The sequence below is a fragment of the Sceloporus occidentalis genome, unplaced genomic scaffold, assembly GCF_023333645.1.
Source record: "Sceloporus occidentalis isolate IW3139 unplaced genomic scaffold, rSceOcc1.0.p SCAF_3, whole genome shotgun sequence".
NCBI lineage: Eukaryota > Metazoa > Chordata > Lepidosauria > Squamata > Phrynosomatidae > Sceloporus > Sceloporus occidentalis.
The window spans coordinates 221,250,123-221,264,029 of record NW_028316983.1 but is presented as its reverse complement, the minus strand read 5'-3'; the positions used below and the strand labels follow the sequence as shown (position 1 = coordinate 221,264,029).

The window sequence follows — 13,907 nt, the reverse complement described above, 5'->3', positions numbered from 1 at the left end:
CCTGTGGAAGTGTTTGGATGTTTCTATTTATCTCTCAATTCTTGCTTTTTATACTACCTGCTCTAATTAGGAGAACTTGCGCATAGGAAAAAAGAGAATTATTATAGTAATCAATGTAAAAAAAATAGAAGACAACAACAAAGAGAGAAAAGATCCAAGAAATCAAAAGGAAATTTAAGAGTCTATATGCTACACAATCAACACTGTAAGACCATGGGGGGAAAAGACGATGGAAGCCATATAGTGAAGAATGGTATAAAAGAGATTATCAATGACAGATTGGTTCAAGGAAGAGCCATCTGAAGATGAACTTACAATTTTAGAAAGCAAAGTGAAAGCTGCACTCAGAGCACTTGGGAGAAATAAATCGCCAGGAACAGATGGCATATCAATAGAGCTGCTTCAAGCTATAGAAACAGAATGTACTCAAATTCTAACTAAAATAAAACTAAAACAAACCAATGGCTAACAGACTGTGTGTTGTTCTATTGCTCAAGAAAGGGTTCCAGAGATAGCAGTTAACCACTGGACCATTGTATACATCTCAAAGGCAAGCAAAGTGATGCTCAGAACTTAACAACAAAGACTTTTAGCATATATGGAGCAAGAAATGCCAGATGTCCAAGATGGATTATGAAAAGGAACAGGCACTAGGGATCGGATTGCAAATATATATTAGCTAATGGAGCATACCATAGAATTCCAGAGAAAAATCAGCCTGTACTTGTGATAGATTATAGCAATGCCTGTGACTGTGAAGATCACACTAAAAGAAATGAGTGTGCTGCAATATTTGATTGTCCTGATGCATAACCTATATTCAGGAGAAAATGTGGAGAAACAGAATGGCTTCCACTTGACAAGTAAATCAGACAAGCATGCATTTTATCAGCTTATATGTTTATTTTTATTTATTTACGGTATTTATACCCCGCCCTTCAGCCCTAGAGGCTCTCAGATGTTGAATTTATACATCCATCATATATAAAAAAGGTGGATTAAATTTGGAAAAGATGTGAGAATTGTAGGAAGGAACATCAACAATTTAAGATATGTGGAGGACATCATACTACTATCAGAAACAACGAAGACTTGGAATGACTACTGAAGAAAGTCAAGGAAGAAAGTGCTAAAGCAGGGTTACAGCTGAACTTCAAGAAAACAGAAAAATTACATAACTTTAACCTGGATGATGAAAACATCAAAACTGTTAAAGTTTTTGTATACATTGGCTCAGATATAAATCAAAATGAAGACAAGTCAAGTATGTGAAGAAGATTAAGATTAGAAAGAGGCGTTATAAAGGAAATAAATAAGATCATCAAGAGCAAAAATCTCTCTCTCTCTCTCTCTCTCTCTGGCTTTGCTTCGCAAACGAAGATTCAGGAAGGACTCATCCCGCACTTTCTACAAGCGCATTGGTGACTAAAAAGGCCAATCCAGGACAAACAGGTCCGGTTGCAGAAAGCACAGCAGAAAGTCTCCTTGGGTGATGTTTCTGGGTTGTGGTTCTTTCTGTGTTGTCGTTTCTCTTCGAGACTCGTTCACCGTGAGCTTTCGAAAAAGGCTGCAGCATCATGGATAGTGCGTCTCCATGCCTCCTGACGTGAGGCCAGGGCAGACCATTGTTGGTGATCAATCTAGCCAAGCCTGAGATGTTGTTTCAGGGAGTCCTTGTATCTCTTCTTTGGGGCGCCTCTCTTACGCTGACCCGTGGCGAGTTCACCGTAGAATACTATTTTTGGGAGGCGATGGTCCTTCATCCTAGAAACGTGTCCTGCCCAGCGCAGCTGCGTCCTCAATAGCATGGCCTCAATGCTTGCTCAAGGACAGCAAAAATATATATTGCTGAATACTGAAGTCAGGATCATCCATGCTTTAGCATTCTATGTATTGGTGTAAAAGCTGGATAGTGAAGAAATCTGACAGGAGAGTCAACTCATTTCAATGTGGTGCCAGAGGAGAATCTGTGGATACCATGGACTGCCAAAATGACTAATAAATAGTGAAACGGAGCAAATCTTGTCTGAACTCTTCCTAGAAACCAAAATGAATTAACTGAGGCTAATATTATACTACAGTCAGCCCTTCTGATACATGGATTTTTTATACACGGATTCAAGCATCCACGGTTTGAAAATGTTCACAAAGAGTATAAATTTCAAATATCAAACCTTGATTTTCCATTTTTATAAGGGACACCATTTTGCATTTTGTCATTATATTTAATGGGACTTGAGCATCCACGGATTTTGTTATACACGGGGGATCTTGGAACCAAACCGCAGCGTATAACAAGGGTCCACTGTACTCAATTTAAAGAAATAGAAGAAGACAGCTTTGGACATATCTTGAGATGAGATGATTAATTATAAAAGACAGTAGTGCTTAGTGAGGTGGAAGGCAATAGGACAAAAGAAAGATTGCATTACAGATGGAAAGACTCAAGGAAGCCATGGCTCTGAGTCTGCAAGATTGTAGCAGGGGGCTATTGGTGACAGGTTAGAATCATGGATTCATAGAGTTGGAAAAGACCACTAGGGCCATCCAGTCCAACCCCCTGCCATGCAGGAAATCTAAATCAAAGCATCCCCGACAGATGGCCATCCAGCCTCTGCTTAAAGACCTCCAAAGAAGGAGACTCCACTACACTCCGAGGGAGTTTGTTCCACTGTCAAACAGCCCTTACTGTCAGGAAGTTCCTCCTAATGTTGAGGTGGAATCTCTTTTCCTGGAGCTTGCATCCATTGCTCTGTGTCCTAATCTCTGGAGCAGCAGAAAACAAATAGCTCCCTCCTCAATATGACATCCCTTCAAGTATTTAAACAGGGCTATCATATCACCTCTTAACCTTCTCTTCTCCAGGCTAAACATACCCAGCTCCCTAAGTCTCTCCTCATAGGGCTTCATGGTTTCCAGACCCTTCACCATTTTAGTCTCCCTCGTTTGGACACACTCCAGTTTCTCAATGTCCTTTTTGAATTGTGGTGCCCAGAACTGGACACAATATTCCAGGTGAGTCCTCCTGACCAAAGCAGAATACATTGGCTCTATTACTTCCCTTGATCTAGACACCATGGCGCTTTACAGAGCGCCCAAAAAGGGTGCTCTGCCAGCACCCGTGTTTGCTGTGCCAGGGAACCGTAGCGGACAAACCACATGGTTCCCTGGCGCAGCAAAAAGAACCCACAAAAAACCAGTTCTTTTTGCGCCATGGTTATGACGCTGCAAGGCACCAATGGTGCACTTGCGGCATCATTTCCACACTGCGACGTGCAGATGCTAAGTGTCCGCGACGTCAAAATGGTGCCACCCATGTGCATAGGGAGCTACCATTTTGAAGTACCCAGTACATCCTAGGGGTGAGGCCTGATTGGACGCTGCGTCCTCGGCCAACGTCTAGGACATACTGGGGGCGTGGCAAAGGCCTGGGTAGAATGGGCCCATGTTTCTATTGATGCAGCCTAGAATCGCATTGGCCTTGTCCGCTGCCGCATCACACTGGTGACTCATTTCAATTTGTGGCCTACTAGATCCCCTTCACATCTAGTCTTGTTAAGCTAGGTGCCCCCCATAATATATCTGTGCATTTCATTTTTCTGCCCTAAGTAGGGTTGCCATAATTCTCTACTATAAACCGGGGCAGAATGTAGGCCAGAATGTAGACCAGAGTCCCAGTCCAGAGCCAACCACTGCGCCACACAGCCTCCCCTTAACTCCCCATTTCTGACTCCTCCTTTCCCAGTCAGAGGCAAAACCTCCACCTGGCACTGGCCCCGCCCACTTTCAATAACGGCTACTAGCTCCGCTCGCGCTAGCAAGGGAGGGGGCGGGGCAAATCCCTCACATTGCCCCGCCCACAGCCCTAACCGCCACTAGCTCCGCTCGCGTTAGGGCGGCCCGAGCAAAACCCCTCACAATAACCGCCTCTAGCTCGCGCTAGCAAGGGAGGGGGCGGGGCAAAAAGAACCCTGACACTGGCCCCGCCCACATCCCATTACTAGCTCCGCTCGCGCTAGTAAGGGAGGAAGAGGAGGGGGGCGGGGCAAGAACCAACAAGGCAACACTGCGCCTCGCGATCAAGTTTGTCCCACGCTCCGTGCCGTAGCCGGCGTGGCGTCATCGCGGCGGCGGCGGCGGCGGCGCGCGTGCGCAGAGCGAGGCTGCGCTTTTAAAGGTGACAGAGGAAGGACAGCGGCGGCGCGGTTTATTCCCCACAGAGCTTCCTTCCCCGGCTTCAGTCGCCAGGCGAGAGTGAGTCCTCTCTTAGCTACCTCCGCGAAAGGAAAGGAGCTGAGGCGGCGGGGGCTGAGGGGAGTTCCCGGAGGAGGCCTCGGCCTCGGCCTCGGTCTCGGCCTCGGTCCGGAGGGGAACGGCGAAGGCAGGAGGGAGGGAGGGAGCAGGCGCCCTCCTTTCTTAGGCCCCGTCCTCCGTCCCCCCGGAGCGGCCTCCACTTTATCAGGGCTCAGAAGCAGGGGCTGAAACTGGCACGAGGCTTTTACCTCATTTTATCATATTTAACTCCATTTATATTGTTTTATTATTATTTTTATCTTATTTTATTGTTATTTATTTTATTTTATTTTAGATAATATTCATTAGCTGCAATGCAGGCATTTTAGATGCACCAAAAGCAACAAAGGTTAAGGATGTTTTACTTTTAATGTTGCTTTATTTAATAGTGCATTTTCAATTCCGTATCGCTTTGTTCTATGTCTTGTTTCATCTTGTGTGACTTCGCTGCATTCCTGGCTTTGTCCTGCCCTCTCCCTCTCAGGCCCTCCTTTTAGCAGTGCCTTGCCTTCCTTTCTGGGGAGGACTCCTGGTCTCCCTCTCGGAGGGAGGCGTCTTTCGTTTTGTAGCTTTGCCTTGCCTTCCTCTGAGGCTGAGAGAGTGTGACCTGCCCCGTGTTGCCCTGGGAGGCTTCCAGGAGTGGCTCCTCAGGGGCCGGGAGACCAGGCCTCCTCCTCCTTCCCCCTGCATTTCAAACCTTGGGGTTGCAGAATGCCGTTTTCTAGGCCTCTGTAGCTCTTCCAGTGCCCTTCTATGGCCAATGTCTGGCAGATTGTCTGGGGACCTAGAGATCCCTAGAGAGGCCTCCTCTCGGGCAAAAGCATTCACGGGGCCCTGTGCCCCTGACCCAGAGAATGTGGAGGGCAGCTGTGTCTCTATGTGGGTTCTTAGCTTTGATTTTGGCACGTCCTCCGTTTTCATTGAACGTTGTACATTTTGTGGCGCTTGGGCCTCCTTTTTGGTTGGGACACATGGTCACCCTTTTTGGAAGCAGCATCCCTGATAATAATAATAATAATAATAATAATAATAAGTTTATTTATATCCAGCCCCTGGGAGCAGATCAAAGTGGCTAACAATAGTAAAACATCACCAAAATACATGAAGTGTGGGTGTGTGTGGACTGCACCGGCTGACACTGTAAAAGGTGTGTGTGAGACACAAGTGTCCCTCAAACATCTGCCTCTGGGCAGAAACAGCCAAAAGTCCCTTTGAAATGCAGAGGAGAAGGAGAGGCTGGGAAGAGGAAGGAGAGGACACAGGTTCTTCTTTTTTAAAGTTAAGTTTAAATTTTAAAACATCAAATTAAAAAACACGCTTTAAAAAAATCAAATCTCACCCAGTTTTCACTTCAACCGCAGGAAACTGTGTTCTGGTAAATCCATTGAGGCTGTGTGTACGATATTGCAGTTTAATCGGCAAGTCCAATTGCATTCAGCGGTAGATGGGAGTTATGATTTATGATTGGAAAAACATCAGAGAGTCAAATTTGCAGATGACACCAAATTAGGGGGAATAGCTAATACCCCAGAGGACAGGATCAAGATTCAAAATGACCTGAATAGACTAGAAAGCTGGGCCACAGCTAACAAAATGAAATTCAACACGGAGAAATGTAAAGTATTGCACTTAGGGCGGAAAAATAAAATGCACAAGTATAGGATTGGGGACACCTGGCTGAACAAGACTACATGTGAAAGGGATCTGGGAGTCCAAATAGACCACAAATTGAACATGAGTCAACAGTGTGAAGTGGCAGCTAAAAAGGCCAATGCGATTTTAGGCGGCATCAATAGAAGTATAGTGTCTAGATCAAGAGAAGTAATAGTGCCACTGTATTCTGCTCTGGTCAGGCCCCACCTGGAATATTGTGTCCAGTTCTGGGCACCACAATTCAAAAAGGATGTTGAAAAACTGGAGCGTGTCCAAAGGTGGGCGACTAAAATGGTGAAGGGTCTGGAGACCATGCCCTATGAGGAACGACTTGGGGAGCTGGGGATGTTTAGCCTGGAGAAGAGAAGGTTAAGAGGTGATATGATAGCCCTGTTTAAATATTTGAAAGGATGTCATATTGAGGAGGGAGCAAGCTTGTTTTCTGCTGCTCCAGAGACTAGGACCCGGAACAATGGATGCAAGCTACAGGAAAAGAGATTCCACCTCAACATTAGGAAGAACTTCCTGACAGTAAGGGCTGTTTGACAGTGGAACAAACTCCCCCGGAGTGTAGTGGAGTCTCCTTCCTTGGAGGTCTTTAAGCAGAGGCTAGATGGCCATCTGTCGGGGATGCTTTGATTGTGATTTCCTGCATGGCAGGGGTTGGACTGGATGGCCCTAGTGGTCTTTTCCAACTCTATGATTCTATGAGTCTTGTGTGGGGTTGGAGGAGGTCAGTAGGATCGGTGCTGCCATGAGTTACAGTCTGAGTTTCCCAGGGTCTTAACCCTTTTAAAGGGAAACAAAAACAAGCAAGTATGAAAGTCAAAGGTGTTGGAGTCTAGCTTTCGCTAGCAGTGAGGCAGAAGTGTGGGTCAGATTATATATTTATATGCTTTCCTAAAAAAAAAAGACTGACTCAAAGAAACAACAAACATGTAGTTTGTGGTTTAAAAACAAATAATAATGGCTTTAATAAATATATACATAACAAAACTAAATCCTAACCTAACTAAAGGTAGTTAGCAGGAAGATTGAGAGAGAGAGATAAGATTGGCAGGCAGAATAGAGACCATATCAACTTTAAGGCGCGGAACAGACCGCCCCAAAAGGGCAGCCTCCCTGGGGCCTTTTTCCCTCCGGAGCGACACCGCAGTCGCCATTGTGAGTGTGCCATTACTATTTAGCTTTTGTTTGCACTTTAAGAGGCACCTGAATAGAATTGGGAAGGCTAGACTGAGGAACAGTCCTCTGAAACGTAGCCTACAGCTTGTGGTATCCATTAGCAGTCTCCCGTCCAAGTTCTAACCAGGGCTGACACTGCTTAGCGTCCAAGATCAGATGGGATCATGGCACTCATTAAATATTTGTTTCAAACTAAAGTGATGGCAATTTCTTCAGAATATGAGTAGCTTTGATAGCAACTCCTTCAACTTCTGTGAAGTGGAACTCATTTGCATCGGGTTTCATGGTTTTGATAATCTCACCTTCATTCCTGTTGTTTTTCTTTGTTGATCTTAGTGTTGGTGCTGTGATAACAGGACTTGCTTTTGTTTTGGTGCTTTCCCATTTTTCAGGAGAATCATCACCATGTCAGCTGCTTTGTTGCCCAAACCACAGATGAGAGGCCTTCTGGCCAAACGTCTGAGAAAACACATCGCAGTAGCATTTATCTTTGCTTTGGGATGTGCCGCTTCTTACAAGGTCAGTACATGGGAGATAATTTTCTTTTTAAAAAAAATACCTTTATTCAAATTTATATACACCACATTAAAACATACTCGTACAGAAACATATTTATACTTCAATAGATCTTACATAAAACTATCAACCCTACATTCTCATTCCTTCGATATTACTCCCATTCTTTTTATCCTTTTCTCTATCTCCATTCCCATTCTCTCTATATACTTTTTATCCCTACTTCTCCTTCCTTATCTCTTCCATCTTTAACCTTCTTCTTCCTTTCCTTATTTTCTCCTCCCCTTCTCTTCCCCTCATATCTTATCTATCCCTACTCTTCCCTATCACCCTTCATCTTCCTTCTTTCTTTCCCCCTTACCTTTGCCCTTCACTTCCTCATACATTCTTCACATAGTCGTACCTTGTCCCACCTACACCTTCCGTCATCAGGGAGATAATTTTCTTATAACAATCTCTTGCAATCCTGTGTGTGTCCATTGAGGAATAAGCCCATAACACAAGTGGCTCTTTCATTTTGGTAAATCCATACATAATTGAAGCCTTAATAGGGAGGTGGAGTTGTGCAGCAGTTCAGTGCTGTTAGTTAATATTTTATAAGAAACTAAACCCCTAGCGGACACTGGTAAAATCTTTTTTCATAGAAGGTGGCTTGAGATGTGTCATAATAATAATAATAATAATAATAATAATAATAAATTATAGATTTGACTATTTTGTTCAGTCTGATCTTTTTCCTTTTCAGTTTGGTGTGGCTGAGCCCAGGAAAAAAGCATATGCAGACTTTTACAAAAACTATGATGCCATGAAGGACTTTGAGGAAATGAGGAAAGCTGGGGTTTTTCAGAGTGTGGGACCCAAATGATCTAAGCAGGTATCTGGATAGCTTTTAGACTATACAAGATGTTCACTTTCACCAAGAGATTTCTTTTTGGCAAGGTATACTTGCCAAGGTGTTAAGGTGTGCAATCTACTGTATTAGAAGGGCTCATAGTGTGCGATAGCAGTCTTTTGATAAACTCTGCTGCATAACCTAGAACACCACTTATTTGATAATTAAGATTAATATGAAGACTGTGATAGTAAGGTTCTGTATTTGTGTTTAATGTGCTGCTATTTCATGATTAACTAGTACTTCATGTTGGAGAACAGTGTGAAGAAAATGGCAGTGATAAATGTACTGACTTCCAAAAACGATGGGGAAAAAAGAACAGGAAGATGTTGCTTTGCAAACCCTACTTTTAAATGGTGTAGCATGTATATTTGGCAAGGCATCCATCAGAATGCCCCGGGGCCCTAAACTATATATTTGGTGCTTGTGGTTAGTAGCAAGTACATAGCTGCTAAACACTCACTCTTGTGAGCCTGCCACTGTTGCCTCCTTCACCTGTGATTTACTTTGTAAGGAGAGCTGAGGAGATTAGACAAGAAAACTATTGCATTGCCTCCTCCCCAAGTACTTATACATGGTTGCTCTTTTCATCTTTTTCCAAAGGCTGCTTGTTCAAAACATTCTGTTAGCTCCTTTGCATTCTGATGGTGTAGCTGTTGAGTGTGATACTGCATGCATCACTATCATTTTTAAATCTCTAGTCTGTTGGTTTTGGGTCAGATTTTGCTTGTAAACAAAGGTATTTTGTAGCATGAAAACCTATTACTGTATGTATAAATATTCTGACAAAAGCAGTCTCTTGCTTGGTTTAGGTGACAATGTTTTTGCATCTTGAAAATAAGAACAGATGGCTGATCTTTATTGCTTGTGGATTTTCTCTTTCAGATTTGGATAAATGACAACTAAGCATCGCTGTTTCAGAGAACTATACCTTGTGATTCACCTCAGTGTCTGACACACTGTAATATTGCTCATTAAATGAAGTACTGATCTCAAATGCCTTGGCCTTCTTTCACTTTTTCACTCCTGCTCTAAGGAAACTAGAAAAAAAGATGACAAGCTTGGGCTTTGAGGGATGTTAAGTCATCTTGGGTTTTAATATACTTACTGTTTCTAGCAAAACTCTTCAGCAAGATGATTGTAAGATATCTATATTACAATAAAGGAGGGGGGGCATCTAATGCAGGGATGTACAACTATTGGAGGTTAGGAAGTGGTATTGGTCCCCCAAGAGACTTCAGAGGGCTGAATCTCCCTGGCAAAAACAGTTAATTTCTTTGCCTCCAGATGCAATTACAGAGGGCATTTTACCATGCTTTTGGCTCCCTGGACCATTGTAGATCCAGGAGAGGCATTTTTTTTTATTACAGGAAGTGACCAAAAAGTTCTAGTTTTTTGTGGGGTGAAGGTTATCTTGGGACCACAAAAATTACCATGTGGAACTGCCTGTGGGTCATACTTTCTCCACTCTGATCTAATGGCATCTTTGTTTCTCAGGATGCTGCAGTGAGGCCTCAGTTCAAGGAAAGGTAATCCTATTGAAGTTGTCACAATTCAGGCTATGTGGAATATGTTTCCTCATTCACTTGGGCCAGGGGTAAGGAAAGTGTAGCATGTAGGCTGTCCTTGTCCTCTGAAGCCTCCCAAGACAGATTTTAATTTGGGGGCAAGTTCTTGTCCCAAAATGGGCCAGAATGACTCTCAAGTCCCCACAAATGAGATTTGGGTTACCATACCCAACCATCTCAAAGGATGAACCTGAGTAGAAATCAGTCAAAATGAGAACCTGGAAGTATTATATCACCTCCAGTGCTCTCAAATGTGATGGTGTGGCCCATGGAATGGTATCACGTGGCCACTGGGCAGCTGCTAACCCTTACCTTAGTGTATTGTGCATTTTGTCTTCCACCACTGAGAAAGAGCACCAAATCCTTCTAGTCCTCTTTATCTTTGCTGCTTGAAAAGGCGCTGTGTAAATGGATGTACTTTGTAGTATGGGCTGTTACATACAGGATTGAGAGTTTGTGGGATGAATTGTATTATTTAGTCCCAACTAGAGTTGATCCACTGAATCAATTGCTGAATGTTGAATGATTTACTATGGTAAATCCAAGTGACTCAGTGGGTCTATTCTGATTGGGCCCAACAGTAGAATTTGGGCCTAAGTGTACAAATTCATGTGCAGCATTGCTCTTTATATCAATTCCTTCCTGCTTCCTTGTTTTGATACGGGACTTAGATCTCCAAGTATCTGTGTGTAGAGTATCCTGAAAAACATTGGTTATAAGCTCAACATTTATGCTTTGTGTTTCACATTAGAATTTGCCCATGTCATCAATCCAGTTTCAGCTGCCTGTAGTTTTGTGGTGATTTGCGGACGAAAAAGCTATTAAATCTTGTAGATTTGAAAAGAGCTGCATCAGATGGGCAGTAGTGTAATGCCTGTGCTGCATGCACCCACGTGCTCAAGAGGCAGTCAGCTTCCACATCCTCCCTACCCCAAAAGATGTGAGATAGTCTCTGCAGCATTGTCAAAAACCTTATCTAGATTAGCAAGTAATGCTGGTGGTCTATTTCTAAATTCCTAGTGATAGCTAACTCGTGATATTTAAAGGGTTTTTCCCCCTGTGACAGTGTGGTATTGTGTCAGGATTTAGATCTTTTTCCCCAAAAATCTTATAATAAAAAAAAGTTGGCCATAGGAAATCTACAGAAGACGTAAGGAGAAAATGTAGGATGAAGTGATGGAGGCCTTGAGACACTGCCACACCTAATCTAAACTTTAGTAATTTTGAGGTCAGGTTGCTTGCTAGATTGAACTCTCCTCTGAAATACCTCATTCTCAAATGGCATATGAATTACATGAAAGAGGGGAAGTTAGAGTTCCAAGGTTAAAGTAAAATTTGCTTGGAAAAATGTTTACATGCTGTGGTGAAATACATACTCTATATAAACAGTCATGTTTGTTGGCCTCATAATCCTAGTTGTTCTGGGATGGACATTGCAAGATAATAGCTGTAGCAAGAGCTGACTGCTGTGATGGTAAAGAAAGCAAAGCTAGTAGTGAAGGTCATTGGTTCTTAAATGGTGGTGCGGGATCTCCAGGGGGTGCAAGACTTACAGGCTCTGATCCCTCTTCCTCTTCCTAGACTTTACGTGTAAAATTAACACATGTGTTGAGTTAAACATTGAATTTATTGAAAATGTTCTAATTTGAACAATGTTGCTTCCTTATAAAATTTTAAAATATGAATATACATGAATTTTATGAATGAAAATACATACACTAAGTAATATATTTTGATTCATATACTACATTGAGTGGTACCTATCCTCATGTAGATGTAAAGAGGGTCTCTAGGGTAAAAAGTTTGCGTATTACTGGTATGCGGTGGTTAAGATGCCAATTATGATGATCGTAAGGTTGGAAGGCTGGCAGTCTGAGGTCCAAGTGCTGTGTGATGGGGTGAGCGCCTGTCACTAGTCCCACCTTCTGACAACCTAGCAGTTTGAAAGCATGCAAGTGCTGGAAGAAGTGGTACCGGGTACCGGAAAGAGTAATGGTGTGTATGCTTGTGGCGCGTGCGCACGCGCGCGCTGCCATACTGCCATGAACATGAGCCCCATTACAGTGGACCCTTGGCTTACATGGGGGATCCGTTCCAGCCCCCCCCCCCCCACGTAAGCCAAAAAATGTGTAAGCCCGAGTCCCATTCAATTGAATGGGGCTCGTGTCGCAGGAGAGTGTGTACGCCGCATGTGCGTATGCCAATCACTCCCATCGTGTGGCATCCATGTAAGCTGTAAGCCGCGTATGGGGCACCCGCCTATAGCACAGGCGCACTGTACTTCTAATGGGGCTCAAGCATACGTGGAATTTCCTTAAGCGGGGGGTCCAGAATAGATCCCCCGCGTAAAAGAAAGGACTACTGTAGATGAATAAGTACCACTTCAGTGGGAAAGTAACCACGTTTTGTGCAGTCATGCTGGCCAAATGACTACGGAGTCGTCTTTGACAACACTAGTTCTTCGGCTGAGTAACGGAGATGAGCAGCACTCCCTAGTTGGTTACGACTAGACATTCATGTCAAGGCGAAACCTTTACTGGTGTAGGTTATAGTCAAGTCACCATATTTATCATATGAGGTGTACTTCAGGGGTGTGTGTTACAATAGTTTTCCCCCCATTCCTACTACTGTAGAAGAATTAAAATTGTTGGTATGCAACAGTTATCTGACACTGGTGTTCAAGCAGTGGTCATTGTAGTTCCCCGAGAGACTAGTGTTAGTAGGAGCATGATAGACAAATGCTTGAAGTGTAAGCCTGTGTAGAAAACTTTGGAACCACTGTGGTTACCGTGAGTGAGAATTCCTAGCTCAGCTGTAAACTCTGTTGGGGACCACTGCAATTCTACCTTAGCTGCCAACATGTACATTGGGCGTAATAGTTGCCTAATTTGCAGGTGTGAATGAAGAAGAAAATTAATGTGGTTTTGTTTAATTTCCACAAATTGTGCAAGATGGAAAATCAGTAACAATATAGACCTGCTTATATAGTAAGACAATTTACTACAGCCACAAGGTTGTGAGTTTGATTCCAGGGCTCCATCCTTCCATAGGTTGATAAAATGAGCATCCAGCTTGTTGAGGTCAATTGGTATACAGATTGTAAACTGCTTAAGGAGTGCTGAGTGCACTAAGTGGTACAGAAATGTAAATACTATTGATAATGTACTTGGAAGCAAATACATTGGTTTGTTAGGTGCTTCAAAGTAAATGGGATTGAAGGGTCAATGCTTCTTAATGCTAGAGACTGCATAGTTACCCAAACAAATTTAAAAAGGAGGGAGGGAGCGGGAGAAGGGAATTTTGTGCTTTCCTTTCGATAATTTTAAAAAATCACCTTTTTTCCTGGCTGCCTTAATGTTAACTTTTTCTCAAGCATTTTTGCTGGTTACATTCTCTTGAACTCTGCTAATTTCTTACAGTCTGCCTTCCAGCAGTAAACAGCTCTCCAGCTGACCTCTAACAGTGGAGTATATGAATGGGTTTGGCCATTAAAATGCTTTTCCAATACCGATGTTTTAAAAGCCAGTAAAATGCATTCCCCAATTTAAGAAAAGAAGCTGGAAAGTCTGAAGATCCCTTGTTACTCTTTGGTGTTTTGAATCAACTAAGAAGTTACTAAGTAGCTTCACTAGAGTGAATTGGAGGATACGTGCACATATAGAGTGGTGAGATATTAATGGTCCATTTGAAGTTGATGTTTGGCTAGCAGAATTTACAAGCTTGAAAATAAAATGCAGATGGTTTGATTTGGAAACTTGTTCTATGTGAAGACTTAATAAATATCTGAAAGGATTGCCAGT

General features: G+C 43.0%; 1 protein-coding gene across 1 annotated transcript; it reads left to right on the top strand.

The window, feature by feature from the left end:
• The first annotated feature begins 4,145 nt into the window (after positions 1-4,145).
• Positions 4,146-9,536, top strand: COX6C (cytochrome c oxidase subunit 6C). The gene is made up of 4 exons (XM_089517706.1): positions 4,146-4,254; positions 7,524-7,650; positions 8,393-8,521; positions 9,425-9,536. The coding sequence occupies exons 2-3, from the start codon at positions 7,537-7,539 to the stop codon at positions 8,510-8,512; spliced, it is 234 nt and encodes a 77-aa protein (XP_089373832.1). The 5' UTR covers positions 4,146-4,254; positions 7,524-7,536; the 3' UTR covers positions 8,513-8,521; positions 9,425-9,536.
• The last annotated feature ends 4,371 nt before the right edge of the window (positions 9,537-13,907 follow it).

What these genes read in the sequence shown, in the direction of transcription:
- COX6C (XM_089517706.1), top strand. Translation starts at nt 7,537, where the DNA reads ATGTCAGCTGCTTTGTTGCCCAAACCACAGATGAGAGGCCTTCTGGCC. An exon ending in GATGTGCCGCTTCTTACAAG is followed by an intron (nt 7,651 to 8,392) that starts GTCAGTACATGG and finishes TTTCCTTTTCAG; the next exon opens with TTTGGTGTGGCTGAGCCCAG.